Source organism: Trachinotus anak, unplaced genomic scaffold (assembly GCF_046630095.1).
Source record: "Trachinotus anak isolate AG129_WGS33_773 ecotype Australia unplaced genomic scaffold, CSIRO_AGI_Tana_v1 ptg000002l, whole genome shotgun sequence".
Taxonomy (NCBI): Eukaryota; Metazoa; Chordata; class Actinopteri; order Carangiformes; family Carangidae; genus Trachinotus; species Trachinotus anak.
In genome coordinates this window covers 12,723,439-12,740,708 of record NW_027273853.1, presented here as the reverse complement: position 1 = coordinate 12,740,708, position 17,270 = coordinate 12,723,439, and the positions used below count along the sequence as shown (strand labels likewise).

General features: G+C 39.1%; 1 protein-coding gene and 1 long non-coding RNA gene across 6 annotated transcripts in view; one reads left to right on the top strand and one right to left on the bottom strand.

Moving 5' to 3' along the window:
• Window positions 1–5,162, bottom strand: part of LOC139633317 (uncharacterized) — a 20,886-nt gene extending 15,724 nt beyond the window's left edge. The window contains exon 1 of the long non-coding RNA XR_011693730.1: window positions 5,034–5,162. This is a non-coding gene — a long non-coding RNA (uncharacterized lncRNA). The remainder of the gene's footprint in view (window positions 1–5,033) is intronic.
• Window positions 4,929–17,270, top strand: bnip2 (BCL2 interacting protein 2). 5 transcript variants are annotated; one of them, XM_071498868.1, is made up of 12 exons: window positions 4,929–5,344; window positions 5,592–5,980; window positions 8,973–9,068; window positions 9,232–9,299; window positions 9,850–10,026; window positions 11,836–12,018; window positions 12,242–12,344; window positions 12,423–12,554; window positions 12,651–12,737; window positions 12,835–12,933; window positions 13,976–14,011; window positions 15,812–17,270. In XM_071498868.1, the coding sequence occupies exons 2-12, from the start codon at window positions 5,613–5,615 to the stop codon at window positions 15,867–15,869; spliced, it is 1,407 nt and encodes a 468-aa protein (XP_071354969.1). In that variant the 5' UTR covers window positions 4,929–5,344; window positions 5,592–5,612; the 3' UTR covers window positions 15,870–17,270. The 5 variants fall into 5 exon arrangements, with proteins under 5 accessions (XP_071354969.1, XP_071354993.1, XP_071354984.1 ...); XM_071498892.1 differs by adding an exon at window positions 14,613–14,636 and having other exon boundaries at window positions 4,929–5,980; XM_071498883.1 differs by adding an exon at window positions 14,613–14,640 and having other exon boundaries at window positions 4,929–5,980.

Below are 17,270 nucleotides of genomic sequence, written 5' to 3'. Positions count from 1 at the left end.
GGAAGAAATTGGATGTATTCTGAATCAGACAATGCTACTTTGATTTTAACTGCTATCCTATGGTGGAACATATTCTAGTGCCATTTTGTTAATTTTGCATTTTCAATTCATCACCAAACATCTGCAGTAACCTAAAAATGAAATAGAGATGATGGAGATTTCAAATAAAAAATTTCAATCAAAAGTCATGATTAAATTCCCATTGCTATGCTTAGCTTTTCCTTAAAATTCGGGGTATGAATGCTGTTAATTTTCTAGAAATACTTGGGACAAATGCTTCTATCTGCGTTACATGTGTTAATGCTATAGCCCGTCTCAACAGATTTATCTTGTCTAAATAGGTAACATTTATCTTAATTTATTAGATAATTGCAACATGACTCATTAGCAAACAGCACCACGGTGGAAGGTAGAGGGGAAGCATAAACTCTCAATTTGACTGGATTATCCTTTTGTGATGAGGCCTAATGATCCAACAGAGTAAATAGCAATGTGTTAATTAGAAATCACACTGAATGATCTGCTGCACACTGAGGAGGTATTAACAACGCAGCATCATTATCTTAGACCTATAGCTGGCTTTCCTTTTTTTTTTTAAGCATGAGGCCTGAGAGTAAAATGGCAATTATAATTGTCCCCAAAAGAGAAATAAGAGTGCATTTGTTGCAGCTGACTAACTTCAGTCTGGAAGAGTGTTGCTGAAAACTCTTAAAACTAAATAACCTAATATGCTCTCTTCTCTCCAAACATTTTTATCAACAAGGCCTCATCTGAGGGGCGACTGCAAGAGAATCGATATGTAAAAAAATAAATTGAAATGTATTTATTCTGAATTACACAGAATTAGCTAAATTCAGATAAATAAAGTTTCCAACTGAAAATGTAAGTTAAAAGCTGGTTCTTGTAATTATAATTGTTTTGCAAAAATTTCTCCACATTGTCAGACAGTTTGCTTTTCACAAGGGTTTGAGTTTTGGCTGATTTTTTTTTTTTTTTTTTAATCAATAAGGATCCCACACACTACAGCATTTAAGCAAGCATCTGCCTCCACCTAGTGGTAAAGATTAGTCACTGATGGTGAGCTTCCCACATACTGAAGTGAATAGTGTAACCCTTTCAAAATCAGACTCAAATTCCATTGGTAAAAACAAGTATAATTAACCACACTATATTACATGTAGTTAAAACAAACAAAAAAAATATAAAATATGACAATTTTTTTGTCATCAAATACTAACAATATACTGTGTCACCCCTCATGAGGTGGTCACCTGGAATGGTTTTCCAACAGTCTGGAAGGAGGAGGTAATTGTTGAGCACTTGTTGGCTGCTTTTCTTTAACTCTGTGGTCCAACTCATCCCAACCATCTCCCTTGGGTTTAGGTCAGGTGATTGTGGAGACCAGGTGGTCTGATGCAGCACTCCTTCACTCTCCGTCTTGGTTAAATAAAGGCCTTACATAGCCTGGGGTGGTTTGGGTCATTGTCCCGTTGAAAAACAATTGATAGTCCCAATAAGCTCAAACCAGAATGCTGTGGTAACCATCACACATCACACTCCTCAGACCAATGGACTGGTATTCAGTGGTCTATTGTCCATTCCTTGTGTTCCTTGACCTAAGAAATTCTCTTAGTATTGGTCTCCCTCATTAGTGGTTTCTTTGCAGCAATTTGACCATAAAGGCCTGATTCACTCAGTCTCTTCCGGACAGTTCATGTTGAGATGTGTCGGCTACTTGAACTCTGTGAAGCATTCATGTAGGCTCTAATCTGAGGTGCAGTTAATTGGCGATTTCTGTGTCCGGCAACTCTTATGGACTTATCCTCTGAAGCAGGAGGCAGAAATTTTGGTCTTCCTTCTCTAGGACAGTCCTCATGAGAACCAGTTTCATCATAGCATTTGATTGTTTTTGCAACTGCATTTCAACATACATTCAAAGGTCTTGCAATTTTCAAAACTGACTGATTTTCATGTCTTAAAGTAATTATGGACTGTCATTTCTCTTTACTGAGTTGAGCAGTTCTTGACATAACGTGGATTAGTTGTCCAATAGGACTATTTACTGTATATCAACACTATCATGACACAACACAACTGAAGAAACAAACACAAGAATGCAAGAAATTTCAATAATTTACCTTTGACGAGGCACAATTAAGCACTCCACGTGACTACCTCATGAAGCTGGTTAAGATAATGCAAGGGAATCAAGGGAAATGGTGGCCACTTTTAAGAATCTAAAATATGAAACATATTTTGTTTCATACTTTTTTGTTTACTACATAATGAGCCATAATGAGCCACATCAGAACCCCCCTCCTCCCCTACCAAAGGAACGTCTCTCTCTATCCTGGAGAGAGATGTCAACAGGCTTTTTAAGAAGCAGAACCCCCGCAAAGCAGCCGGTCCTGACTCTGTCTCTCCATCATCCCTGAAGCACTGTGCTGATCAGCTGTCTCCAGTGTTCACAGACATCTTCAACACCTCACTGGAGACCTGCCACGTGCCAGCCTGCTTCAAATCCTCCACCATCATCCCTGTCCCCAAAAAACCAAGGCCCACAGGACTAAATGACTACAGACCCATTGCCCTGACCTCTGTGGTCATGAAATCATTTGAGCGCCTTGTCCTGTCCCATCTCAAATCCATCACTGACCCACTCCTGGACCCCCTGCAGTTCGCCTACAGAGCCAACAGGTCTGTAGATGACGCTGTCAACATGGCTCTCCACTTCATCCTCCAGCACCTGGACTCCTCAGGGACCTATGCCAGGATCCTGTTTGTGGACTTCAGCTCTGCCTTCAACACCATCATCCCGGCTCTGCTGCAGGACAAGCTCTCCCAGCTGAGCGTGCCTGACTCCACCTGCAGGTGGATCACCGACTTCCTGTCTGACAGGAGGCAGCACGTGAAGCTAGGAAAGCACGTGTCTGACTCCCAGACCATCAGCACTGGATCCCCGCAAGGCTGCGTTCTTTCTCCTCTGCTCTTCTCCCTGTACACCAACACCTGCACCTCCAGCCATCAGTCTGTCAAGCTCCTGAAGTTTGCAGATGACACCACTCTCATTGGACTCATCTCTGATGGCGATGAGTCTGCCTACAGGTGGGAGACTGAGCGTCTGGTGACCTGGTGCAGGCAGAACAACCTAGAGCTAAACGCTCTGAAGACAGTGGAAATGATAGTGGACTTCAGGAAGAGCCCAGCCCCACCCACCCCCATCTCCCTGTGTGACTCCCCCGTGGCTACCGTGGAGCATTTTCGCTTCTTGGGAACCACCATCACACAGGATCTCAAATGGGAGCTAAACATCAGCTCCCTCATCAAAAAAGCTCAGCAGAGGATGTATTTCCTGAGGCAATTGAAGAAGTTCAACCTGCCAAGGACTATGATGGTGAACTTCTACACCTCCATCATTGAGTCCATCCTCACCTCCTCCATCACCATCTGGTACGCTGCTGCCACGGAGAGGGACAATAACAGACTGCAGCGTATCATCCACTCTGCTGAGAAGGTGATTGGCTGCAATCTTCCGTCCCTCCAGGACCTGCACGCCTCAAGGACTCTGAGGCATGCAGGGAAGATTGTAGCTGACTCCTCCCACCCTGGACACAAACTCTTTGAGACACTCCCCTCTGGCAGGAGGCTGCGGTCCTTCAGGACCAAAACCTCTCGCCACAAAAATAGCTTCTTCCCATCTGCTATTAGCCTCATCAACAAGGCTAGAGAGCCCCACTGTTGCTGATCAATTGCACCAATCACCAGAAAAAATTCCTTGTATGTGAAAACATACTTGGCAATAAAACTGATTCTGATTCTGATTCTGATAATTCCATATGTGTTATTTTGTAGATACGTGTTGTTCTATAATGTAGAGAATAGTCAAAATAAAGAAAAACCTATGAATGGGGAGGTGCGTCCAAACTTTTGGCGGGTACTGTTGTTGGATTATTATTACTGATTAGTTAAATATAAGAAACGTGTTAATGTTGTTACTTGTCAAGGAGGAGCTAATTTTTACTACTTTATAACATACTATTGGGTTGTTTAACAATGTATCTTATTCTATAAAATGATCATAAGTTTTGTCATCTGTTATAGTTACCTGTTAAATGTGCAACACTGAAATAAAGTTACCAAGAGGTGTAAAATAGCACAAAATTCCAATATTCAAATAATTTTTTTTTGAGAACATTACTTGAGTAAAGATATTTAGGTACACTCCACCACTGGAACTAGAACAGACCTATTAGCCAATGAAACTTAAAATAAGTACAACTGATATTATAGATATTATTGAGTATTATATGGAATCGCAATGCCCCATTCAATTATTTTGCAGATTAAAAAATTTAGAGAGATGGAAAGCTAACCCACTGCTGCCCTAAAAGCTCAGGAAGTTGAAAAAATGAATAAATAAAATAAAGGGTGGTGCGATTGTTCTGGAGGCTTCAACCTTAAAAAAGTTCATTTCCACTGTCAGCAGAGGGCAGTGGGACCTTGCTGAGCAGTGACGCCCAAGATTGGCAGGGGTGCCAGGTTTGCTCATTTTCCATAGAGCAGTCAGACTCATATATATTATCTATCAACCTATATCATAGCCCCTAACTCTAGTTATGTGTAATATTTTGAAATACAGGCGGGGAGAAACTTACTTTGTCAACTATGTTTATACCCTTTCAGCTTGAGATAATGAAAATACGTGATATATTTGAAATATTCTAACATTTTGCATCGTAAGATCAGGCAGTGAAAAACTTTATAATTGAGACGGTGAAAACAATTCACCCAATTTACAGTAACTCTGTTTGCTATTGCGCGCTTTGTACTCGACAATTTGAGGTAGAAAGTTCAGATAAAAACCTGATAGGGACACAACTGGCAACTCCACAGAAGGCTGGCCACCGCTAGCTGCAAACGTAGCAACAGAATGCTTCAGTTAGCTAGCGTCGTTAGCAAACAACAGTCCTCTGTCTTTACGTAGCTGGGGATGTTCCTGTAAGACCCGGTTAATTAAATCAGCGGATACTCACTTTGTTCTGTACACGGATCCATGGAACGGTTGTCCTAACGTTGTGTCTTGGCTGACAACTGTCCTGTGTTGGTTTTATGGATAACAGCCGGCGTCAAGTGGACAACATAAGCTTGTCTTTTTCTGTGGCTAAATTAGCTAGCTGTTGCCCATAGGCTAGCGTGACCAACGTGTGTTAACGTTCGCAGGAGACCACTCTGACTTGGAGGAAGGAAGGAAGGAAGGAAACTGATAAGTCGGATCACCGCTGCTTATGCAAAGCTAGCGCAGTTTTTGCACTCCCAAGTTCACACCGTGACGCATTTAGAAAAGGTGACTATCTGTGCACCCTGTGTGACATTTAACACTATTTGGTTAATAAGATATGCTGTTAGTTGGCGCAGCTAGCTGTCAATAACAGTCCTCCTGGCTAGCTGTACTTCGGGAAAGCGCTAACAGGCTAGCCGCAAACTTTTAAAGGAGTTGTATAAGTCGGATTTAGCCATCTAACTAATTTAGAAACTAGTTAACGGATTTTTTTTTTTAGACGCTTCACTTACTGACTCTTTTCACTGACCAGATCTAGCCACCGGACAAACATATGGCATCAGATGTGATTGAGAGTGAAGCGGTGCGGAAGGGTGTAAGTGATATGAATTTGAACAATAGCAGCCCAGATTTTGTCACAACCAGCAGGACTCATGAGGAGCTGGGAAACGGACAGACTTGTAGTCCCTCATCTTCTGGAGTGTCGGGAGAAGGGGATGAGGAGGAATTGGAGGAATTACAAAATAGCACAGCTTGTATGGTCGAAAATGGCGAGGAGGCAATCCAAGAGGGTCTGACCAAAACAAGAGGTACGCCACAGGAAAGGACAGCTCCAGACAATGAGCAGAAACAGCCGGGAGCAAGAAGCTCTACCCCATTGAACCTTCCGCAGCCACGCTCACCATCTGGACCCATTGGAAGGTCTGTATGTGTACATTTGAATGTTTGGCCTACCTGCTGGCAACTTCAAACATCAGCTAGTTTCTTCATTTTAAGAATATTGCTCTCAGCACCTGATCCAGATGACTGGCCATGCTCAAGTGTCTGTGAATATTTTCCTGTGCACTGCATTTGAAAGCTCTTCGACAGGCCACTGATCCTACAGCGTTATTGCTAATACAAGTGCTAACTGCAATGATTTGCCGCAAGGGACCAAAAGTGGAGGACATATCCTTTCCAGACCTTGTGGCACTCCCGTATTTGTAGACTGGCCAGAAAAGCAAATAACGTAGCAAGCTAGACTGAGAGCGGTATGACATTTATTTCCTGAACATTATAGACGGTGTGGACACAATAGCAGGAATACCTGTACAGTCAGTTATTTTATATAGCTGTGGACAAGCTGATCATATTACATTATAATACAATATAATACAACAGTACAGTAGATTAGGACACATCAAAAAGGACAATTGAATTAAATTAACACTAGTCTGGCACAATCTAAACAAAAAATGGAAACTAAACTTCAGAAATGTACTATGTTGGGGGGCTAGTTAATGGACTGCATGATATTGTAGAGGTGTGACTGTCATTGTCTCAAGCCTCTATAGGTTATAAGAAGTGACATGTGTGGACAGCTCAGCAACATCACATACACAGAGCAACACCTGGCTGACCTTTGCCAAACTTAAAAAATGACTGAGTGGGGCCTGTAGTGATGTGCACATCACTACAAAAGCAATGTTAGAAAATAAGTAACTATATGAAAAAGGTACTGGACAGCACTACAAGTTGACAAATTTTACCAAATGGGGATGACCTTTTATTGTGTTACCACGACCTTAAATTTTAGTTTGAAGGATAAGGTGTTTGTATGGATTGTGTGTCTACCTTTTTAATCCTCATTACCAGCAGTTTTATTGACAGAAGAATTGGAAATTTAAACGTAGAGAGAGCTTTACTAAAGCCAAAGTAGGCCACTCTCTGACAGAAACAAATTATGCATTATAGAGACTTTCATAAGCAGGACCGTGCCAAGGGAGCGCAAGAGTTTCTTATAGGAGGTCCCACCAGTTTGAATTGTAGGTCTATAAAAAAACTAAATGCAAATATAATATTATGTTAAAGTAATGGTTCCCCTGTCTTTTCATCATGAAGACATAAGAGACGTTTATGGGGGAAGACACAGGTCAACATCTGGACACAGATTTACCATTGTCTTGACATTTCTTTGTAAGAAGTTAGTATAAAATATCAATACTGTGTAAATTGTGTTGATGGAAGCCTTAACCAAGAAGTGTCAGCATTGTCAGAATTTTCTAAAACCATCCACCATTGATCCTTTTTATTCAGCTCGCCATTAAGTGCACTGTTGTTGTTATAGTTTTTGAACTGTCATTTTTTTTCACCTTTACATTGGAGTCCTTAATGTGGCTGATTCCACTTACATGCAGCCAGGTCCCCAGTGCACTTCGATTACAAGAATTCCATGTCAGGAAACCACATTCCTGTGGCACTCATACCTCTCTCATTTGGATTTGAAATGTAATGTGGGGATTAGCGCTATACACAACCGAACAGCTAAACTGATATGTTATGAAATGTTGTGTACCAAATGCCCAGAATGTTTTTGTGTCTGGAGCACAAATGCAGTCGTGTATGTGATTAATGCATCAAAGGGAGCTCTGTACAGCAAAGATACAGATACCATGATCAGCATTAGTAAGTAGCCTTTTGGTTTATAAACTAAGCCCTTAACACAGGCTTGTAAGCTTTTCAAGAAGCCAGTGATCTGATTATGTGGCCAGAAGCAAGCTGAAACTCTGGAGGACACAGTATCAACATGCGACACGCATCAACTATGAATCATTTAATGATTAGCAATGCAATACAAAGCGTCTGTCCAATAGCTGGAGCAACCGAGGTGTCATGGTTGTTTTCTTCTCATATTAAAGGATGTGGTTTGTTGAGAGTAATAAGTTCACGTCACCTTTGAGGACTTCTGTGATGGTTAAGAACCATGTACTGCTTGGTATATAAACAAACAAGGGTTTTCCCTGGCTTCATGTAATACTGAGGTGGTAAGTAACAGGCAGGGTTATTACCACCCTTTATTATATAGTAAGTATTGGAAGTTTACAATATAGCCACTACACTTAGGGCAGAATTCAGATACTTCCTACAATATTTCCAGCAGCGAAGCCAAATACAGCATTTTTAAATAAAAATTGTGCTAAAATGTTTTAAAAGTGCTTGACAGGAAACGTGGTCATCTGTCATGTCATGTGTGTTGTGACTAAAATCTTAAAGTGATGAGTGAGTCTGTGTAAAGTGATGCAAACAAAGTTGTCACTGAACAATTTATATGAACAATTTTATAATTGTTCATCTACCAGAAGAAAGGTATTATGAATCTTAGACATCAGCAAAGCATATAATGATATACTGAGACAGATGAAAGCATGAAATGTGATTATTTTGTTTTTGAAAACAAAATTAAATGAATCCTGTCTTAAAAAATATCTCCTTTGGATCTTTCTTCAGTATTGTTCGACATTCTATTTTACCCTAATTGTACCTTAATTATTTATCAAAGAGTTTATTGTCATGCTTTTGTATTGTCAAATGCGTCCATTATCTTTTAATATTCTATCACTGTTTATGTCCATATCGAGTAACTCCAAAGAGGTTTTGGTAGCTGAGGTATTAACCCAAGAACAAAAATTGCCTTTGACTCTTGTAGATCAATACAATTTCAGCGTTTCCCCCTATAATCCTTTGAGGATTGTACAAGTCACAAGCAAGTGTTGACAGATAACCAATTGTACGTGTTTGGATTTTGTTTGACACAGATAATCTTTGCTCGCCTTGCTTTGGTTCTTAATACATTTGTGGTACAAGAGATCCTTTCAGCAATTAGAGATCATTAAACATAAAAGATGGCATTAACTTTTTGTGTTTTCTTTCCCAGCCTTGAGCGCCAAGAGTCAGTTGCCACAACAGAAGCCCGCCTAAGAATGGAAGGAGTTGAACTTAAGGAAGAGTGGCAGGATGAGGACTTTCCACGGTATTGTGTATACATATATATATATATATATATAATATAATATAATATAATGTAAATTATATACGGATCATGGTTAAAAGTATTGTATCACATGCTTGTGTTTTGAAAGTCACATGAACGATAGACCTACTGAAGACTTGATCACCTCATGTTTGATCATTAGGCCCCTGCCAGAGGAGGAGGAGCTTGAAGATGAGCTTTTTGCTGGGACTTCTGAGGACAGAGACCCTGGTAATGAACTACAGAATAGTATATGGTGCATTTCTACAGTGACATAGGATAATATTAAAGGACATGTTCAGATTTTTTTCAAGTCTGTCTTCAAACTCACATGCCCCATATGGACATTGGGAGAGGCAGTGGTTGCCGTAATCATTCCTGTACATTCTTGTTCAGTCTTGTTTGTGCAAAAATGCATTCGAAAGTTCAGCCAAAAGTAATCTTAGGCTTCAGCAGTCTGACCAGTTAGCCAGTTCAAAAGAGTGTCTTCCACTGTAGTCTTTTAATACAAAATCTGCTTAGATAGTGTTTTCTTTGGCTAGCTGGAGTGGAGGGAGAGTAACACAAAAAGGGAAATATGTAGTAAAAGACTAGCAGTGGGAGATAGCGCTTGGTTTGTGTAATACAGACTATTTAAGAGTCGTAAGCAACCTGGAGTTTGTCCCCAATCTCTTAAATTAGAGATGTGCTGAGAAAGGATCTATTTGTTGCATGTGAGTACTTCAAATCTGAACCTGTATAACAAACAGTGTAACTGCTAATGTCTTGTTGTCTCCCCTAGGCTATGTAATGGATCATGGCAAGAAGGCAAAGAAAAAACTTGCAGCTCCAGACATCAGTCTGACACTTGACCGCAGTGAAGGCTCTCTTCTTTCTGATGAGCTGGATGAAAGCACAGAACTGGACCTTGATGACATCGACACACCCTCAGACAACAGCAATGAGTTTGAATGGGAAGGTAAGAACCTTATATCATGTGGTGCCCATGATGATACCAGTTTTTTTACTTTTAGAATATCTTTGAACCCAATTTGTTCTAGTTGTTTTGTTAATACTGAAAGTCCAAACAGTAAAGTTGACTTGATGAGGTGGGAGGTGCAAAGATATTTCAAATACAAGTCTATGGTGGTATAATTTATTTCTGAAAAGATTTATTGTTTTGTGGGTTTATTCACTGGCTCGTAACACACAAGCAGGTGTGTTATCAAACCAGTCTTTTATGTCCTGGTTCCATTGGCGTTTTCCTTCCTTGATTTTACAAGTTTAGGCTGACTGCCTAAAGTGTAGTTAAAATATGCTTTGTTGTTTCTGTGTTTCCACACTGCTGCCTTCCTCTTTTTCACTTGGAAGAATTGTTTCCATTCTCTGCCTGGAAACAGGCTGCAGGCCAGCAACAGGTTTCTCTCTTCCCTGTGGTAAGGTCTCCTGGACAGCCCCCATTTTTTTTTTGCCAGCCATGAGTCAATCAAACTCTATTGTCCAGATTATTTTGTTGTTCAGACAAATCATGGGATGTTTCATGTTTCATACCTTTTCATTTTCAGTCAATGTTTTTGTGCATGATATTTTTCCTTTCCCTGAAATTTTCCTGCATTTGAGAAAACAATCAATCAATAATAACTTCTGAGTTAAGAAGTGGATTAATAAACACTGTAATTGTGCTGTTATTGAACAGGAGCAATTTTAGCATTTGCTAATGTGTGCTGTTTGATGATTAGTCATTCAGTGTGTCACATTTTACAGGATATCACATGTCACAAAAATTGCATAATAGATTAATACGTGATAGTACAATAAAAACATGGGCCTCATGAATTTAGCCTTTGATTCGAGACACATTACATTTATAATTGTCCCACCGGAATCTTAAATTATATGATTTTAAATTTGTTTGGTAGATGATCTCATAAATGATAAACATCTTTGTTTATTTTCAATTTCAGTGTCCAAAAGTCTTAGACCACTTTCCTGTACACTTGAATGGAATGCTTTAGATATGTGATACATGAATGTATACTTTACATACATGATTCACTTGAATGGGAAGTGGTCTCAGACTTTTGGAACCCAGTATGTGGATCACAGTGCTCTAAAAAAGAAACACAGATCAATGTGTTTGATTTGGTATATGTAGGAAATGGGCCACTCACAGAAAAGTGTGTTGGTGTGATTTGGTTGCATTTTTCCCATTTCAGTTCTGCCTGTTGCATGCTTTACATACATGATCATTTGAACACTTTCCTTCATGTCTTTATGACGCGCAGAATTAGACATTGTGCGCATCAAACACCCATACATCCAACAAAAGACTCATAGAACTCCTCAATTGTCTCACCAATGGTGCATCGCTGTGAATGGAAGCATTTCACCAATGTATTTATTTCAATTTATCACACAGTGACATGACAGGCTTATGCAGTATAGTGTAATTGCAGGGTTTCTCCCATAAAATTCTTTGATTTTCTCCAGGAAAATGCTCACCTTAAGAGAAGGAGACACATGGAAGTCGAGGGGTGATTGTTGCTGATTTGGAGGGAAAGCATGACATACAGATACAAAAGATAAATGCAAAAAAAATTTAATGTAACATTGCTGCCCACTGATTAAAATGCATGTGATTGAAAATGTAAATAATAATAATAATTGGCTGATCTGAAAATTGTCTCTACTTGATCAAAATAGATGTAATTTGATACAACAAGGCAACCCTCACATCCAATATCTACAATATCCAAGCTGTGTGTTTAAAATGCCTTTTCTCCTTTAGACGACCTCCCTAAGCCGAAAACCACAGAACTACTGCAGAAAGGTGTGGAGTCAGTTCAGGAGTACTCAGCCTTGGAGGAGAGGGAGGAGGGTCGACGCTGGAGGGTATTTCGTATCGGAGACCAGGAACACAGAGTGGACATGAAGGCCATTGAACCTTACAAAAGGGTTATCAGCCATGGAGGTCAGTGGCATTATATTATGATGCTGGCAAATTCACATAAATCCAGTAATCTTTAGCAGTATTTTTGTAGTATACTTAAGTGGATTACATGTGTTTCATATGAATTGATAAGAGTGTGTATAGTGTGAATATAAAGTAAAAAATGTTATGAGCAGTTTTGATAATGAAAATAGTGTTTTGAAACTGGAACATCAATTTTTTTCTGTGTGATTTTTCACTGCAGGTTACTATGGAGACGGTTTGAATGCCATAATTGTGTTTGCTGTGTGCTTTATGCCTGAGAGCAATCAACCAAATTACAGATACATCATGGACAATTTATTCAAGTGAGTGTTTATTTGAATTCCCTTGGCCTTGTGAGTGAACATTTTAGAGCCATCACTAATTGGGTTTTCATGTCGCAGGTATGTCATCGGCACATTGGAGCTTTTGGTTGCTGAGAATTATATGATAGTGTATTTGAATGGAGCGACCTCTCGGAAAAAGATGCCAACTGTGGGCTGGCTCAGAAAGTGTTATCAGCAGATTGATAGGAGGTGAGTTTCAGTACTCACAACAAAAGCAGAAACAGCATCATTCTATGCGTGGTGTGATTTTAATTTTTAACGTCTCATTTCACTCCTTTTGTACAGGTTAAGGAAGAACTTGAAGTCTTTGATAATTGTTCATCCGTCTTGGTTTATTCGCACCCTGTTGGCACTCACAAAACCTTTCATAAGGTAACCTTAATGTTTCAGGTCATTAGAAAATAAAAAAAAAAATAAAAAAAATAAAATAAAGATCTTCTTTGGTGACCTTTCCTGCTTCTCTTCACAGCTCCAAATTTAGCCAGAAAATCAAGTATGTGTACAGCTTGGCAGACCTTGCAGAGCTGGTTCCGATGGAGTATGTGTCCATACCAGATTGTATCAAACAGTAAGTATGTTTCACTCAACTACACAAGCACTTTTTAACCTATTTTTTTGACAACACATAATATATAGGGCAAAAATATACTTTGAACCTAGTACTTGTAGATTTAACAACTACAAACAATCGTGCAGGGGAAGTATACATGGCTGCTCACGTGAATTAGTAGATAAAAGAACCATGACCACACAAGTATAGGCTGCATCCATCTCTGCCTACGTAGTTTTACCTCCACTTCCGCAGATTTCATCCAGTTCTCACAAACTTGGTTCAAAACATAGCTTAAACCATTCCTCAAAATTCCTTTGATCTGCTTTGCCGTTTTGCCTTTAATTGGTTCCCAAAGTCTAGCAGGCGTGGCTGCCTATGTGGCATATACTGCCAAAAACATTTTGTGCACATGCACTGTCAGCTCAGACTGATCCTGTAAATTGAATTGCCTTTTGCCAGTAGGTGGTGCTACAGCAACATTCTGCTTTTCCTCAGCTGCCACTGCAGACGGGATGTCAGTGGTTATGGGTATGGCCCATTTTTAATTTTGCACAATTCATCTTCAGATGAATTAAGTATTTTCCAAAATCATGGATGCTGCCACAAAATACCCATAAACATTATTGTCATACATGATGATAGAGAAGACATCCTGGTGCAGACTACAATATCAAAACATTTTCTTTTATAAAATAATACATTTAGAGCAAGGTGTAGCCTTGGTGAGAGGTATGCACTCTCCAAGTCCTTCTTAAGTGTCACTTCTACTGCATCTAGATGTTTTTGTCCTCTAAACCGCTATTAAAGAATACATTCTTTTCAAGTGTTAACCTTTGCTGATATGCATAAATGTTGAGCTCATGCTGAGAAATTACTCATGCTGTATTCTTCCTTGATGTGGCTTAACCGGAGGCAGATCTTTTATTCTTATGGCAGTTGAAAAGACCTCAGCACAAATACTCATCTTATAAAATGTTTTTGCTCCTTTGGATGTTTGGTTGCTGTTGGCTGTGTATTTGTCCTTTCCTTAACTCCGTTTCCCTGCCCCCCTCTGAAGGTTTGACGACGAAAAAAATAGGAAAAACCGTAAAAGGTATATGCACTTTCACCTAGGATCAATCTCAGCATTTTTTTCCTTTTGCATTTCACAAAACTAACAACAAAATTATCTGTTGGCTTTTAGAAATGCACCAATACACCTCATTCTGCTCTGTGTTTTTGCATTGGATGATACCTTTTGGCCAAAATCCACTTTCCTCCACAATGTCCCACATTTAGGGGAGTAGATTTAGGACATTTCTAATAAGCAGCCTGAGTAGCTGTTTGATTGATTTCCAAAAATAGGTGGCTTGGTGATTGTTTAACCGAATAAATCCCATTTCTGTGCCAGTTCTGTGAAGTTCAGCTCAAAGCCAACACATTTAATTTCTTTCTTTTGTTAACAATATCTGTATGTGGTTAAAAATACACCATGTGCATCTATAAGACTGCATTGTTGTTGTTGTTGTTGTTGTTGTTGTTGTTGTTGTTGTTATTATTATTATTATTTGCAAGATGATTTTTCTTCACTGTCATGCCGACTCATAAAGATTTATTAATTCATGTGAATATGTCAGTTTATTGCAGTTCTCCTTTCTGATGTAAAAGTAGAGGCATCAAGTAACATTTACTCGCATGTGTCTTTTAAAAACCAGGTTTAGAATTTGATGTTTTTGATGGTGGGTAAGTTTGTTCATGTTTGTGCAACTGAATGGGGTGGAACTACAAGGAAGTAGCTCGTCTTAGTCACTGTGGTGTGTGGTTGCACTGTAACCATGTCTTCAACATGGTTCCCCTCAGTAACTCGCCCTCACTGAAAACTCAGCTTGTTCACTCTCACAGCTCTTTGCATGACTCACTGCTCACCCACTCCCCGCTGATGTGTGTTATGGCAAATGCCATAAACCTTTTTCAGCCTTGCTCACGGACTTGGGAATACTTTGCTCATTACTGATAAGTAGTGAATATTCAGTTGCTGAGGTTGTGAATTTGCTGATGTTAGAACATTAGAAAAGTGTAATAACTATGCCACTTTAGAGGGCCCATGGTATTGTAGAAGAGATTTTGTATTGTGTGTTTTTTGAGGGTATAAAACACTACCAACTAACTAGTTAATTCTCTTCTTAGTGTCTAAGTTGATTGACAAACTTGCAAGACAAATGCACTAAAAACCCACTCATTGTTCAAGCAATGTTTTTCTGACAGTATCAACAAAAACTGAAAATTTGACAATTACGGTAATGACAGAGAGTTTAAATCTAATACAAGCAACAATTGCATTAGATTGTTCACAGGTTTTCTTATTGTACTATATATTATCCTACATTTGTTAGTATGAAATCTACTCCTTTTGGAGGGTGCTGCAGATAATGAAAGCAGTCTGTACACTAACACTGAGTTTGGTCCTCTACAGTACATGTTGAAGTACACACTAGTGCATTTGTTCTACAAGGTTTTAAGGGAAGTAAGAATGTCATAATACAACTGATACTGATAGTTTGTATTGCCTAGATATTATAAGTGTTTTCAGTAAAAAAAAAAGAGGATGGACAATAAATTAGTGAAGTTGTTGTGAATATAAATAGACTTTTATTTATTTAATTTGTATCAGGAAAATAATTCTGGTAAGTGAAAAAAGAGTAAAAAAAAAAAAAATCATACATTGTATTTATAGAAATATTCTTTCACACAAAGAATCCCCTTTCTAATTGTGTAAAGGTAATGATTACATTTCAGGATTTGATTAAGTGAAAAGTGTGTTTGTGGGCAGCCTGTTCTTACTTATCCCAGCCCTGTTAGAGACAATGTCATCACGGTGTAACAGACATCTGATGACTATTGAATGTGTCTGCAGGATTGACCAGGACATGCACGGCAAAGTGGAGATCGCAGCAGCTGCTGTTCCAGAGTGACCCTGCTCACACTCGAAGATGTGGAGGAGGAGATCAATGAAGAATGAAGAACTGCAGCCACTCATATGTTTATGTTCTGGGCGATGTGACTGGAGACTTAGCTCTTTGCATCAGGAACGTGCCTTTATGAAACTATGCTGCCTGTTACATTGTGGAACTTTTTGCTGTATTTCTGTGTCAAGCAGCTTGATCTTCAGCATTTTTTCCACATGCTGTCTGAAATGTTTTTAATCCTTTTTATTTACTGCGAATATATCATGTCAAACTTAGTTTATTGATGTTCCCTAGTTACTGTTGTATCTACACTTTATTTATGGCACTCTGTTACAAATGGTTGATGCATGCTCTGCTTTATTACATTTAAATATATATTTATATTCAAAAGGTGACAAAGGAGAGAAATTAATATATTTTTATGGTTGCTCTGATTTTAAACTGCATTTTAGGTCTCTGACCCACCCATGGCATTTCATAGGACAAGTTTTGACGACACCTTTTTCACTGTTCACTGCTGAAGTTCTCTGTTAAAATCCTGCCTGGGGAAAATAAAGTTTTATTTTTTGCCCCTCACTTGAATGTGCCCTCTAACCTGTCGGTGGAGGACATTTGTGAGAGCAACAGTCTGTAGCAAAAATGTAGGTCATAACATAACATTATTTCCTCCAAATCAAGTCGTGGGCCCTGTTGTTCAAACGTGGCTTAACTAATTCAGGCTAACTGGCTAAAATAGGCTAAAATGAGCCTGTTTGTTCTCATCCAGCTAATTTGGTTCTTTGAACGCAGTTTGAGAGTTGATTTGTTAATCACAGGTGACATCTTGAATCACAGCACACTCATTTTGAAACGAAAGCAAAATGGGTATGGAGTTGAGACCATGATCAACATTCGTATGATTAGCTGATCCTGTGATTGCAGGTGTATCAGGTGGGTGTGGGAGTGGGAACCCTCTCAGCATACACTGGGGCAATAAATTAATCGACAGTTTTATTTCATGTTTGTTCCCCCATTTTTACAGATGTCATTTTGTTCTTCATTGTACTCCACAAACGTTTCCATTGTTTCCACTCTTAAATATTACTGGTGAACACGTTTAGACTATGAGCAATGCTGGTACTTTATTGGTGGAAGTTCCCAGCAGACATGCAGGTGATAATCATAAGCCTTCTATGAAAATTAAACTTACTGAAATCTCAGTGAGAGCTGCAGGTAATAATTTAATATGTTCTAGTTTTGGGCTTTTAACAGTGGGAATCTTTCAATTGAGTATGCTTTTTGCTCACAGTGTCTCAAACTATGTTTTGTATATGTTATCATCTATATGTATTTGTACCTATCTCATGGGTAGGTATTATGAAAATCGAGTTGTAATTGCACCAACAGATCATAAAGATTTCTCAATAA